At 38.9% G+C, this 14,762-nt stretch overlaps 2 protein-coding genes across 3 annotated transcripts; both read right to left on the bottom strand.

The window, feature by feature from the left end:
• Nucleotides 1-1,408: 1,408 nt before the first annotated feature.
• On the bottom strand, nucleotides 1,409-3,228 carry LOC107795531 (uncharacterized). The gene is made up of 3 exons (XM_075255279.1): nucleotides 3,172-3,228; nucleotides 1,891-2,031; nucleotides 1,409-1,771 (listed from the first exon to the last, which is right to left on the bottom strand). The coding sequence occupies exons 1-3, from the start codon at nucleotides 3,226-3,228 to the stop codon at nucleotides 1,409-1,411; spliced, it is 561 nt and encodes a 186-aa protein (XP_075111380.1).
• A 47-nt stretch (nucleotides 3,229-3,275) lies between these two features.
• On the bottom strand, nucleotides 3,276-14,552 carry LOC107795530 (casein kinase 1-like protein HD16). 2 transcript variants are annotated; one of them, XM_016618189.2, is made up of 17 exons: nucleotides 14,128-14,552; nucleotides 12,993-13,459; nucleotides 12,594-12,719; nucleotides 12,444-12,517; nucleotides 12,273-12,342; nucleotides 12,139-12,194; nucleotides 11,925-11,996; nucleotides 11,649-11,743; nucleotides 11,274-11,340; nucleotides 11,055-11,184; nucleotides 10,741-10,959; nucleotides 10,529-10,659; nucleotides 5,242-5,416; nucleotides 5,061-5,151; nucleotides 4,243-4,400; nucleotides 3,965-4,153; nucleotides 3,276-3,656 (listed from the first exon to the last, which is right to left on the bottom strand). In XM_016618189.2, exons 2-17 carry the CDS (start codon nucleotides 13,404-13,406, stop codon nucleotides 3,597-3,599), a joined length of 2,127 nt encoding a protein of 708 aa, XP_016473675.1. In that variant the 5' UTR covers nucleotides 13,407-13,459; nucleotides 14,128-14,552; the 3' UTR covers nucleotides 3,276-3,596. The 2 variants fall into 2 exon arrangements, with proteins under 2 accessions (XP_016473675.1, XP_016473676.1); XM_016618190.2 differs by having other exon boundaries at nucleotides 14,005-14,489.
• Between the last annotated feature and the right edge of the window lie 210 nt (nucleotides 14,553-14,762).

The following is a 14,762-nucleotide window of genomic DNA, read 5'->3' as shown; positions in this document are numbered from 1 at the left end:
GATGAGGATTGCCTATGTATTCCTTTCTAATGAAATCAAGTCGGCATAGTTCCTGAGCAACATACAAAAGTGATATTTGGTTTTTCTATTACAAGAGAAATATGGGGGGAGAAATCGAACCCTACATGGGTTGTCTACGTATCCCTCCATGGGAAATCAGGTTGAATGTAGCTTTGTTACAGCAAAACCTAACTTTATTTGTCTTCAAACATAGTATCTCTTGATTGCGTCTGAGTTGATGGGCTTTGTGTTGATTCTTCCATCCATTTTTTCCAAAATTAGAGCTCCACCCGACAGTGCTTAGTGAACCACGTAAGGACTTTGCCAAATTGGTACGAACTTTCCTTTGGCTTCCTCTTGGTGGGGAAAGATTTTCTTTAAGACCAACTGCCCCGGTGCGAACTGGCGAGGCTTCACTCTCTTATTAAATGCACTGGACATCCTGTTTTAATATAGCTGACCATGACATACTGTATCCATTCTCTTCTCGTCGATGAACATGAGTTGCTCCTGTCTGACCCATATCATCTCTGCGTCGTCCAATTTTGCCTCTTGAATGACCCTTAATGACGATATTTTGACCTCTGCGGGGTATTACAAGTTTAGTGCCGTATACCCGCATATACGGGGTTTCCCCAGTAGATGTTCTCATGGTGGTACAATAACCAGTAAGGCGAAAGATAGTTTCTCGTGCCATTGCCAGTGATTGTCCACTATCTTTCGTAGAATCCTCTTGAAATTATTGTTGCTGCCTCGACAGCCCCATTCATTTGTGGTCTGTAGGCTGTGGAATTGTGGTGGATGATTCTGAACTTCTTGCAAATTTCTATCATGAGGTCGCTGTTGAGGTTAGCGGTATTGTCAGTAATGATGGACTCCGGTATTCCAAATCTACAGACGATGTTGTTTTTGGACAAAATCTGCCACCACCTTCTTTGTGACGACCTTGTAAGTAGACGCTTCGACCCATTTAGTGAAATAGTCAATAGCTAACAAGATGAAGCGATGTTCGTTTGATGCGGTATGTTCTATAAGTCTAATCACATCCATGACCCGGCGGCGAATGACCAGGGTGAACCCATTACGTTTAACTTATTTGGCGGAACCCGGATGAAATCCTCGTGAATCTGGAACTGGTGACACTTCTGTACGTAGCGGATACTGTCGCTTTCCATAGTCATCCAAAAGTATCCAGCTCTCAAGATCTTCTTGGCTAATATGCACCCATTCATGTGGGGTTCGCATATTCCTGCATGTATTTCTTGCAATAACCTAGTTGCCTCAGCAACGTCTATAGATCTAAACAAACCTAAATCCAGGGACCTCCTATACAGGACTTCCCCGTTAAGGAAAAATGGTTTTCTCGCCTCGTGTGGGCTCGCTTTTGATCATCAATAGCATTCTTCGATTATTCTCTGGTTGCAAGGAATTTCCTGATGTCGTGATACCATGGTTTACCATCTGGTTCTTCATCTACGTGGAAGCAATAGGAATGTTGATCCCTGATCTCGACCTTGATGGGGTCGATGTAGTTCTTGTCTGGATGCTGAATCATAGATGATAGGGTTGCAAGGGCGTTAGCGAACTTGTTCTGAATGCTGGGGATGTGCTTGAACTCAATCTTCATGAACTTCCTGCATAGCTCCTTCAAGTAGTGCAGGTACGGAAGTATCTTGACATTCTTGGTGGACCATTCCCCTTGAACTTGGTGTATCAATAGATCGAAATCCCCTATGACCAAAAGTTCTTGATGTTCTTGTCGACTGCCATTCTGATCCCAAAGTTGCACGCTTCATATTCAGCTATATTATTGGTACAAGGAAATCTTATCTTTGCCGATGTTGGATAGTGCTGTCCAGATTCCGAAATCGGGACTGCCCCAATTCCGACTCTTTTGAAGTTTGTTGCTCCATCAAAAAATATTCTCCATCCGGGGTACGATTCGGCAATATCTTCTCCAGCAAAGAATACTTCTTCATCGGGAAAATACGTAGTAAGTGGCTCGTAATCCCCATCCACCGGATCATGGAACTACATCATTGGAAGTATCTTACCATTGACTACCACAAAGAAAAACCAGACCATCGCTGGAAAATGGCCACTAGCGGACTCCACCACATCTCAATCACCAGACTCCTTTGGAAAACCCATGAACGCCATGGACATGGTCGTAGAAAAAACTACCGAAAAAATTACTTTGCATTTTCATAGCTTCTTGATATGTTTCAAAATATAACCCCATTAAGAGATCTATTTATTTCAATGCCCTTAAAGAAAATTCTTCTCCTTCTAATACTATACTTTTAAGTTTTCTTGTTGAGTATCCACAAAACCTAATAAGGAGGTAGGGAGCAAGGTGGGGGTGAAAAAAATGGGGAAAACGGGAGACAAGGAAGGGGTTCAGGGCAGATATACCCGAAGGGGAAGGGATCTACTTGGGTTGGATACATTTTTTAATGATTTTTTATATTTTTTTAATCAAAATTAATACATCCACTCCCTTTTTTAGAGCGTGTAACAATTTATTATTCTGATTCAGTAAAACAAATGCCCATGAGCTCAATCAACGGTCAGAGGGGTTTAAAAATTAGTTTTAAGCAAGTTCAAATATCTGGATGAAACTACATGAAGTAGGAAAATCAGCATGTCAAAACGGTGCAAGTAAAGGTGTCTGTTAACATATTCCGTCAACAAAAAGACTTCTTTTCCACTTAGAATTACAAAATTTTCCAAATACTCTATCTTACTATCAACTTCAAATATTCTTTTTTTTTTTTCAATATTTTAATTCTCCAAACACCTAGCAGCGGAGTTTATCTAGTGTGTCCCGGGAGGAGATGGAAATGATGATCTCAACTTTCAGTCGTTCTCTGTTTTTCAATGTTCGGCTCATGAATCTGCCACCTCGTGAGATGTTTTGTTGTTAAAGTATTATAAAACATGAAGCCAACTAGTTTGGAACTGAGTCATAACAACTGTTGTTATACGCTAATTTGGTTTCGACTTGAGACCATTGGATTACACCGGAACTCCCCTGCTTATGCTTTAAAACACAGCCTGCAATTTTATGGTTTCTTGACTTGCATCGTGAACTATTGATATCTGGATGTGCTAGTATCGCAGAAGTCGCGCAATTTGGTTCTCGTCAAAATAGTACATTCAAAAACTCACCATTGTAGTAGACCTAGAAAAACATCCAGTTACGCGAGAACTATATCTCTCAGCCATCCAGCAGCAGCGCCCTAGTCGAAATATTTAGAGTAGATGCACCCACATGGCAGCAAGAATCAATAATATTATGGAATAAATGGACCCTTTTAATTTGAGGTACAAAAATTGCAAATGTTGGAAGCCTTAACTGCCAAAACTAGTAAATTTTGGTCACCCACCCAATTGGTGCTCCAGCCTGCTTTCAGGCCTTGATTCTGCATGTTTTCAAGTAGTGTTTGTTTCTCCTATTTTCCAGTATGCGGTCGTACAAAACATAGTTTACACACGAAAAATGAGGACTGGCTACAGATGCAATCCAGCTTTGACCAGATGAATTCATCCTCCATAACTCTTCAGAAACATTGAGATCACGGCGACCAACATCCTCAACAGACAGTTCGACCATAACAGATGGATGCAATGTAAAGATTCTTGGACCATTTTTCCTGAGAAATGAATGCAAGCAATAAGCAACCAGAAACAGGGAAGAACGAAAAGCTTACCTGCATACTATGTAAAACATATTCCACAAACTTCAGTGCATTTGATGATTTAGCAATTACAGAAATATGAGAGCCTATGATTTGACGTGGGAGTAGAGAAAAAGTAAAACAAGCCAATAAGACAGTCTTGATCAAGTTATCCCTTTGTGAAGATTTGGAAGAACAGGAGGAGAATAACTACTGTTTATTCCTCCAGTTAAGGAAAATGCAACATGCAAAGGAAACACCTGATTATGAGAGAGACTGATCACCTTTACATGGGTGCTTGGGAAGGCAGATGTCCGCAAGGTCTCTTGAGTCTCATCAATCATTTTACGCCTTGGTACGCTCAATATGAAGGCTGCTTGATCAGCAGTAGCAGCCATAGAAGTTATTCGATAACCACTTTCCCATCGTCGATGTATTCCTTCACTTGGGTAGAGAAAATCAAGCTCTACAACCTGCATGGAATCATCTATTTTAAGCTTCTTCTATTTGGAGGGAAACAAGAAATGCATTAGAAGTGGTCACCAAATGGAAGCTATCTCACCTGTTCAGAATATCCAGAATTTCTGGACATCACCACGCCCCACCGGCTGCCAGCAGTGGTCATGGATGTGACATGGAAACCTTCTTTCCACTTTTTATTTATCCATTTAAAAGGAAATGATTCACTTACTTTGTAAGACTGTTGTGTATAAGGAGTTCCTGTTTCAGCAAGCACCAAGAGTAGTCAATAGAGTGCTTATAGACACATGGACTAAAATTCTCTTCAACTATCTTCAGCAGGTGAAACCCTAACAAGCAAATTGCAGCGGCTAATAAAAGTACAGCTCATCAAGCAGGCAGGTATACATGGTGATTACATTGAGAACAACATATGCATCAAGAGGAGGAATTTGGTATCCTTTTTTGAATTCTGGGTCAACCGAAACCAGATAAAAGTTAACCATCTATAATAATTGTAGAAGCAACAACCATTATCATGAGACGGCTGGCATGCAATCATCCATTCTAGTGATGGGATGCCCTTTTCCTTCCGGTCTTTGCCTTGGAAAATCCAAGGGTATTCTCTACCAATACTGGATAACATAATTTCGACAGAAGACCACAAAAGAAGTGTTCCTGTAGCTTTTCCTTGTCCCAGGAGTCTGACAGTGGAGCTCATTTTCTGGTGAGCAGTTATGAACCATAGGTAACCTCAACCTTGAGGAGACTACAAAGTGCTAGGTAGGCGGCAATGACTACAATGGCAAGCAATTAAGTGGTGTCTAAAATAACTTGATACTACTTTTTCAGCAGTTATCTGCACATAGGTTAAAGCCCTGATATGTGAATCAATCAGATCATACTCCTTTAATATCTAACCTTTGGACATAACAACCAAAGAACTTCCATTAGCTGCTCCGGCTATTGAGCTGATATAATAGTTCTTCTCCCACTGTTCCATTATCCAATCCTAAGAAGAACGCAAAAATGAGTTATAGATAAGAATCTCTCCTGCAGAGGAAGTAAAGGGACAAAAACTGTAGGTGATTCAGATGACAACCTTATGGAGGAAGACAGCTGAAAGATCGTAAACCTGGGACGAGAAACCAGTTCCTGCATCCATGATTAGGGCCCAAAGATTGGCAGCTGAAGCCACACAGCTGATGTAAAGACCATCTTCATTTCCCTTGTCTACATGCTGTTGGAGCCTAGAGTCTGCAACATTGTAGTGATATCTACAAAATCCAACATTAACACTTCCCTATCAGCAGCCCACACTAATACAGAATCAAATGCACTTCAGAAAATAGCTAACAGAAACTATTAACTGCGACATTTAACACGCGGGTGCCACATGCGAGCCTAAAAGAGAGTATGCTCCAGTCTTTTTAGGAAACAATTATAGAAGAGGCATATAGTAAATGCATATGGGGAGATGATTTGCACAATATTCCCTCGTTCAGAGAACATTTAATATGTGACTAACTCATGCACTTGACAGTTAAATGTGTTTATATGCCGGGCGGATGCACCTTAGCCCAGACGGTGCAAAACAAGGACATTACATATAACGAAAACATAGTACTATTCTAATGAGGCTATTATGAATACATTTCAAGAAACGAAAACTCGTCCATGAGAGCTGTAATAACATAAATAAATTGTGCTTTATTAATATGATCTGAATTGTGCTTTTAAAATTACTTTGGACATTGATTTGTTCATTTGTTCACTTCTTTAAATGTTGACATCGCTTACAAAAGATCCTATGTACGCCTCTGTTTATGTGAAGCTATGAGGTCAAACAGTTTATATAGGAATAACCAAGTTTGTGTTAGCAGACTACACAGAACTATCACATGTTATTAGAAAGAACCACTTATACAAAGAACTATCACATCGCACAAGAAAGCTTGGCAGCGGATATTTAAAGTTGTACCAATAAACGCATGCAACACCAGTGGCGGACCCAGGAATTTGTGCAAGTGGGTTCGTGCAAGTGGGTTCAATCTTAGAAGTGCATAACTTAAGTCGTAAAACAGTAGTTGTCAAGTTGGTTCAAATAAAATACTTATACAAAATTTACGCAGCTTTAATCGTTATTTATACATATACACAGTATTATTTTTTGAAGAAGCGGGTTCGGTTGAACCCGCTTGCCACCACGTGCGTCCACCACTGCATTCAACTGTAAGCACACGTGCATTCTCTTCTTCCAGGTTGACATCTTGTTCAGGTAGATGAAGTGGTGCGAAAGATGTTCATGTATGTACCATAAAACATGCATGCAAGTGTAAGCACATGGTTATTTTCTTTTCTTCTGGTTTGGAGTATTCCTATCCCTTGCTCGGTGGAAGAGAGAAACGTGTCATTTTTATGCTCGACTAGAAACATCAATTATACTTCAGAACACCCCAAAAACAAGCATTCATTCGAAAGGTGGCACTCCGGAATAAGGAAATAGCAAACTTTTATCAAAACAGTCCATGGACTCTGCCCTAATTTCCTTCCTGGTCCCTCAGATGTCACTCTTAGAGAATATAGTCCACCAACGGCACCTTTTCCTAATAAAGTAGTCTAACAATTAAAAAACGTGTCAACTCCCAGAGGGAATTCTCAGAGGGTATTAGGTGAAACTACAAATAAAAGTGTGAAACTGACTTTTTCCATGAAAACCCATAACCCTATTAATCTCGCAAAACACCACCATGTTAGCACATTATACCGACCTTTTCGCTGCTCACCTTACCTTCAGGAAATTCAGATCTTCCCTCAACCTTCCCCCAAACAACCGCCCATGTCCTTACTTGACCTCTCCTTTAAAGATCGTCATGACGCAATCTGAGAACAAAAGCCTCGTCAGTCTCTTGATTTTCCCTCCCACCTTCCCAAAAACCTCTTTGTTACCCTACTGCTCCTCTCCTCTCCAGCTCCACCAGTTCGGATTTGTGTTTGCAGCATGGGAACAGATCCTCAAAAGCAGTCCCTGGGAACAATGGAAAACACAAAAGATATCTTGATAACGATGACTCCTCCTGCTCCTCGAGAGCTCACAGGAAAGAGTTAGATGCTCATATATCCTTAGTATGAGTGGTTAAAAGGGCGAACTTATCTACATTTATCCTTCCTCATCATTTCCATAAGATTTTGGAAAAGAGACGACAAAAACATCTATTTTCCCAATATAAAAAAGCATTAAGAACATAAATGGAAAGGTCCTCTTACTTCCTGTTCTCTTTTACTTGCAAATCAACCAGGTGAAAAGATCCTTCCCCTTTTTCTATCTTTTACCATAGTCATTTTTCCTCAGTAAAGAAAGCATTTAGCGGAAGTTAGAAGTTCCACAACTTGCATTCTTGGAAGAAAATCATTGGTATTCAAGAAGCCTATCTTCAAATAAATACTTCAAATTAGACATTCAGCTACTTCCTCGTAAGTCCACTCTGCTCCAAGCTTGCTATAATCCTAAAAGGTATCACAGTTACACATGCCTAGTAGCCATGCATGCAATAGAATACAGAAAGTCTCACCGCTAACTCACTAGACTGACAATCGACCCTAGGGAGATATTTAGCCTGGGAATATTACTTCCAATAATGGCAGGTAATTATGAGTTCTGCCGTACTTGATTCCTGAGAAAGGAGATACCACCACGTCAATGAAGGAATGCAAGTGTAGTTTTCATCAGATCTAAACCATTTACACAACAACTTATCAGCAATAACTTTTTTCTTAACGGTCATGTCCGTGTCAACTTGCGTGCACTCTCGACTACTCCCCTAGGTACTTGCTACCTCCGTCGGCACAGGTCTGCTGCCAAGGCTTAGATGGAAGTGAAGATGTCACCGAGCATTTGTTGTCTCCGTTAGGATTTGAACCCTGGTCTACCATGGTTTTACCCACTTCATTAACCACTAGGTTACACCCTTGGGCGCATAACTTATCAGCAATAACTTATGCGTCTTTAAAATATTCTTATTACATGCTCCAAAAGCATTTTTACAAGCTTAAGGATATAATCTTTTTTCTCATTAGAGAGGCAAACAACATTAATGAACTGATTCAGCTTCTTCATTTTGATAACTTGTTTTTGATTAGTTACCATACCTTTGGCATGATAAATAATATTGAAAAAGCTAAACAGCAGTGGTTTCCCGAACACATAACACCGTTAGCCCCCCATTTACTAGATCTTATGAAGTTCAAGTTCAACGAGGTTCAGTGCTTTTCCAGAAGCTCATTAAATATTATTTAATTAACGTGCTGATCAAAAACTTAACATAACAGCTATCTCACAGCTGTTATCCACATGGAACATGCAGCCATTCATGTATACTTACGAAGATCATGCACAGAAGCACTTGAATACCAGTTAGCTTACAATATGTTATAGAGCATAGACCTACATCCTTGCCAAAATTTTAAAAATTGCAGCCAAGTCTTTTCTTCCATAGGAAAAGTTCGTATTTCTCCATAGCACACATTACGAAGAGGCACCAAGCAGCTACTCGGAATTTAGATCATGGATATTAAATTTAACAAATCTAAACCAAAGGTCAAATGTAATGTGCCAAATCAGAAAACTTAAATCATGATTCATGAAATAGCTATTTCAGAGCTGTTAACCATATGAAACATGCAGCCATGTATGCATACAATATAAAAATCATTCACAGGAGGATATGTTTCCCAATTAGCATAGAATATTTTTTTATCAAGTCCCAATAAGATATTGTAGGGCATAGATTAAATAATGAAAAAATTATACTCCCTCCGTTTCAATTTAGATGAGGTAGTTTGATTCGGCACGGAGTTTAAGAAAAAAGAAGAAGACTTTTGAAACTTGTGGTCTTAAAAGCTTAAGGGGTAAAAAGTTTGTGGGGCCATGATATTTGTGTGGCTATAAAAGCTTCTCATTAAAGGTAAATGAGTAAAATGAAAGAGTTTAAAGTTGAATTATTTCCAAATTTAGAAATGTGTCATTTATGTTGGAACAGACTAAAAAGGAAAGTACCTCATTTAATATGAAACGGAGGGAGTATAAGAGTTGCAACCAAGTACTCTTTTCCTTGGGAACAGTTGAAATTTCTCTTTAGCACACACTACGAAGAGGCATCCAGAAGCTGCTCAGAATTTCACTCAGCAGATGAAAGCACAAAACAAATACTTTATAAAAATTATTGCAGTTATGTACTTGTTTGCCTGGTGAGTATACGTACCATTACTCAGCCAGGACTTTTGTTCGTCCAAGATTTTTAGGAGTTGTGGTGAAGTCATATTTCTTCGAGTTGAAAGTTTGGGGTTCATTTAGTACATTGCATGAAGAAGCGCCTTCGGAGTCTCAATAAGAAGATATTCAAAATAGATCAGATAAATTTATACATTCAATCTAGAGACAACAAACACGGAAAGGCATCTACAACTCCTACAGACGCTTTTTGTCGCATGTAGAATCTTCGAGGAAAAATAAACTCCAGAAATTTAAACCTGTCAACCTCAGCCAAAACATATGCAAGCATCCAAATAAAACAGAGAGAAGTTTAGCTGCAAAGATATATAACTGTGGTCAGCAGGGCTGCACGAAATATACGTTACTAGCAATATACCTTACTATATCTCTAGTTGCAGTTAAACGTAGTTAGCAGAGGTCTATATCTTGATGTTTCCTTGCATAGATAATATATGATGCAGTCACCTAAACATGGAATATTCCTGAAGGTCCTCGTGGGTCAGATTTTCAAAAGCTACCAACCTCCCAAGAATCAGTAAGTGTCACACTTTTTCACATGTTAAATTATCCTCCTTAGCATCTTCCTTCAAATATGTATGCCCCTGCTTCCGTTTATATGCATTTGTGTACGTACAAAATTACATGTTTTGACAGTAAATCATGCAAGTTCTCTGCTTAAAGCATATTTAATTTCTCAAGTTCTGGAGTGCATCCATAACATAGGGTTGAGAAAGGACATCAGATGACACGCAAGTCTGTGTACACTTCTATTGCCAAGTTGGTGTTCCAACAACTGATTACATAATTTGCTCTTCTGCCAAACAAAATAAACGACAGAACAAACTGGAAAGATGCAATGCTGCAGCAAAGATATGTGAAAATCTAATTAATCACAGACTTTATTTGAGATGTCTATGCAGTGAAGATTTGTGAAAATCTAATTTTTCACTGTAAGACTTTATATGAGATGTCTACAATTTCACAGCTAAACTGCAAAGAGCAAAAACAAAGAAAACAATATCAAGCACTTGAGGCACCTTTTTGTAAAGCAAAATGGTTATTGCATGTAACTTATGAATTATAATCACCATATCACATTTTGACATATAGCAACTACCTCTGTTTCATGGGACGCCGTGCATTATAAACTGAAATCCACTGGGTTGCAGGACTACCGAGTCGCACTTTTTTCTTTGGTTGCTCATCTTCCTCCAAGTTTATCAACAGTCTTCCCCGCTTCTGCCCAACCTGATTAAGGATAGGTAACAGCTAAGTAAGGAGCCAATATATCATGCAAACACATACAACCATGCATAAAGATAGATGGACCTTAAGAGCCCCATCAATTCTTATTGGCCTCAGTGATGTGCAGGGCTCAATAAGACTCTCAAAGAATGATATGAGCTTGGCGTAATTCGGTTCCTCATCAAACTTCATGTTTGTTACAGCCTCAAGGAATTGCTTGAATGGGGTAGGGCAAAAGCAACACATCAACTCTGGTGAAGTGGCCATTTTCTTTTTACAGACTAGAAAACTCTTGTTGTCACCCTGTCACCATTCAAAACATCATACAGTAGAACCATTAAACTCAATTAGCAAAGTTATGCCCAAGCAACAAATTAGTGAAGCAAAAAACAACCAACCTGATAGCCTTGCCATGGTAACCTTCCCTTTATGAGGAATATTAATGTGTATGCTAGAGACTCAAGGTCATCCCTTCTACTCCCAGTCCGACCTAAATGTGCATGTACACTTGCATATCTTATAGTACCCCTGTCAAATAAAAGCATATTTAGTGCACAAAACATGAAAATGAAGTTACATATCTAAGCTTATTTAATTACGTGTCAAATTCCATAAACCTGAATATATCTGGCCTCTGGTCATACTCGACATGCTGAGCAGATGCTGCATCTTTCCATCTAGATGCTGCATCAATGTAAAACAATGCATCACAAAAAGCACACATCGAGTTAAAACAAAAGGAATTATTAATCTTCTAATATAATAAACCCACTACCAAGAAAGTTATCCTGCAAATGTACCGAGATATCTAGAGACATATTTCAACAGAAAAACCGACATTATACTTAAAAGTCTAGCTCACTAAGGTGATTCTTTTTCCATTCTAAAAATTAGAAAAGCAAAGGCGTTTGACACACCTACGAAAAGCATAGAGTGATTAAGGGAGAAAATGAAATAATAATAATAATAATAATAATAATAATACATCGTACCTAAACCAAGATCAATAAGATACAGCTTCTTCTCATCAACACTTCCTGGCTGACCAAGCAAAAAGTTTTCTGGCTTCACATCTCCATGCACAAACCTAAGAGACAGAAACAACGCTGAACAGTTAACTTCATATATACAACATCACTGCTGAGTTTAGAACAGGAAAGTGAACTGATGCAAACAGAGCAAGCAATGCTAAACCCAAGGAAGTTAAAGATGAAACATGAAGAAAATGACGCAAAAGAAATGTATATAGAAGAGATCAAAACACTTACCCCTTAAGGTGAAGCTTTTCGAGAATTGATATTGCCTCCACAGCAATACAGGCCGCCATATTTGGTGACATTCTGTTGCAGGTTAATTATCATCAAACAGGAAGCATATAACGCGTCCATGTGCAGAGGGAAAGTAATACAGAGTAAACTGCTTTGCATTCCAATGCATCTGCAGTCATGTTAAATGTGAAGGAGATGCAGTTGCAAAACTTACGACTGGCCTAAAGAGTTCCAGACATCCCAAAGGCTCGGTCCAAGCATGTCCATCACCTAAAAATAAATATTCAGCAAATATCACAAAGATGCAACAAGTGACATTGATATTAATGGTGAGAAAACTAAGCTCACCAGAATGTAAAAATCTCCCTGACGACCCTTATAATGAACCCCTGGGATCCCATAGCAGCTGTTTAGGGTACTGTCAAACAGTAAAGTTGCAAATAGATGATAAGAAAGGCATCTCAAGACTGAGAAAAGATTATACATACCACAAACTCCAAAATTAGGAATTTCACTTACTTGTACACCTGCCACTCATAAGGAGGGCCATAGTTGCAACCCTTACTGTTTCGATGCTCAAACTTTAATGCAACCTAGAGCAGAACATTATCACTGTATTATACACTTAATAATTTCAACAAATCACACAATAAATGGCATGGATAGTACCTCAACAGCATCTGGTCCTGTTCTCTCAGTTCCTCCACTTGTTCTACGACCAACATAAACTTGTCCAAATCCACCCTTACCTAATCTTCTTTCTGTTTTATATACAGGAGAATTACCCACTTGCACCTGCGTCCAGACAGAGGAAGCCTTCTTTCATGAATTCTACTCCCAATAAGAGTATATATATAACATTTAAAGTCTTGCTCCACTGACTATCACTAAAGTCTTGCTCCACTGACTATCACTAACGCTATCTACATATTTCCTTAAGCAGATGGTGAAGAGTGAAATGGCAGAGTCAAGTTTAAGAAGATTTTCAGTTGATCCCCAATTTCATTAAGAAAATTCAAAAAGAAAAAAGAAGCAACAAAACAGATGTTAGGGTTATCAGGAAGATACCCTATCAGGTACTGGAGTTGTGCTTGCTTCTTCTTCAACTCCCATTATTTTGTCTCTACTCCCACCTTCCATTGCAATATTTTTATCTGCAGCACCTTCAGCTCTATTAAGAGCTGGCTCTGCAACACCAACAGGAACAGCTTGAGGAGGAGCCTCACAAGGTGGCTCCGGATCTAAATCGATCAACCTAATCCCCCTACCCCTACCAGCACCACCAGGCCTTGCCCGCGTCGCTGCTGAAGGCCCTTTTGCTACAGCTGTTGCATTACCCCTTCCTCTTCCACCACCACCTCTTCTTCGACCTCTGTTCTGAGTAGGCAAAACCCAATTTTCTTCTTGGCCAGAGGGTTCAGGGGCAGGCTGGAGATCACCAAGCCGTTTTGATCTCCGTGCTCCGCTACGCAGCTCTGGCATCCTCACCCATGCAAATCACATTCAACTCGATTCACCCACCTTGCCTTGAAAATCTGGTGGTACCCATAAGAGAAGAATCACTTAAAAGATAAAAGAGAAGCTCAAAACTGAGATTTTTAACAATTTGTGAACAACCCAATGCAGACCTCAATTTGCAATAAGAAGCAGAAAATGCAGGCTTCAAACATGAAGAAAACTTGGGGAAACTTTACAGGATAACATTTCAAAATTATATTTCTGCTTAGCTAAAATATTAAAAGTGACCAGGTGACCAGAAACATATCTCTACTTTTGGAGAAAAAAAAATCCGGAACATCTATGTAAAAGCTGGTAACTTCATTCTTGATCACACAGACTAAAAAGACATGAAATTTTCCCAACCAAGAAACAACAATAAAAGCTCCAATAAATTCAGCTCCATAAATTCCATGATAAGGAAAGTTCTTAACTGTGGAATCAACAATAAAAGCTAAACAGCCAAACCACATCCAAGTTAGAAACTTTATCAAAGAAACCCAACTAAAACAGTTCAACAAAATGATATTCTATAATCAGGAAAAAGAATCTAAGACGGGAATCAATGTGATCCTACTCATACCTCAACCGATCATCAAGAAAGCAACAAAGATGGAACTGTTTTGGTACATTCGACAAAAGCAAAAAGGGAAATCCAAAAGAATCCAACAAAACCAAGAAACAAAAGCAAAAGTTGAGATGTTACCTCAAAAACAACAAACCCAAAAGGATCGGAGAGAAACTGAACAAAAATCAACGCATTTAATGTACCAAACAAGAGTTGTAATTGTTGATCAAACTTTAGATCTTCAGTGAACTCATAGATACCACGGGGGATAGCTCAAGAAATTGAAAAAATATAAACAAAAACAAAGAATCTTATCTGTGGCACAAAAACAAGAAAGGAGAAGAAAAAATGAACTGCAGAAATGGTTTTGTGTGAATATACGTATGGGAGTATATCGATAAGGCAGGAGTCGAAATGGAGAAGGAAGTAATATTATTACGTCCGGTGAGAATTTGGATTTCGAAAACCTTTGAATTTTGTGAAATAATAATAATTGGAATAGGGAGTAAGCAGCCACCTTGTGTATTTTGTGTGTTGTGTAGGTGGAGGGGCTTTGTGGCAGTGTGGCGTATACACCATGTCAGGAAAAAAAAACATGTAGCAACTTTTTCCTTTTTCTTTTTTATATTATTACTTACTAATTACTACTCTCTCCGTTTCAATAATCTAGTTTGACTTACCACAAAATTTAAGAAAAAAAAGACTTTTGAAACATCTTTTTTCTCTGCCCATCACTCATAAAAAGACAGACTACATAGGGCCTCTTCAGCCTA

The sequence above is a fragment of the Nicotiana tabacum genome, chromosome 6 (genome assembly GCF_000715075.1).
Source record: "Nicotiana tabacum cultivar K326 chromosome 6, ASM71507v2, whole genome shotgun sequence".
Classification (NCBI taxonomy): Eukaryota; Viridiplantae; Streptophyta; class Magnoliopsida; order Solanales; family Solanaceae; genus Nicotiana; species Nicotiana tabacum.
This window is presented reverse-complemented; position numbering and strand designations above follow the sequence as displayed.

Coding starts and splice junctions, on each gene's coding strand:
- LOC107795530 (XM_016618189.2), bottom strand. CDS start 13,406: ATGCCAGAGCTGCGTAGCGGAGCACGGAGATCAAAACGGCTTGGTGAT. Junction 12,343..12,443: donor TATGAGTGGCAGGTGTACAA/GTAAGTGAAATT, acceptor ACTGTTTGACAG/TACCCTAAACAGCTGCTATG. Junction 4,154..4,242: donor ATTCTGGATATTCTGAACAG/GTGAGATAGCTT, acceptor GATTCCATGCAG/GTTGTAGAGCTTGATTTTCT.
- LOC107795531 (XM_075255279.1), bottom strand. CDS start 3,228: ATGGCTGAGAGATATAGTTCTCGCGTAACTGGATGTTTTTCTAGGTCT. Junction 2,032..3,171: donor TTTCTAGGTCTACTACAATG/GTGAGTTTTTGA, acceptor CCAATGATGTAG/TTCCATGATCCGGTGGATGG. Junction 1,772..1,890: donor GAGCAACAAACTTCAAAAGA/GTCGGAATTGGG, acceptor CTTTGGGATCAG/AATGGCAGTCGACAAGAACA.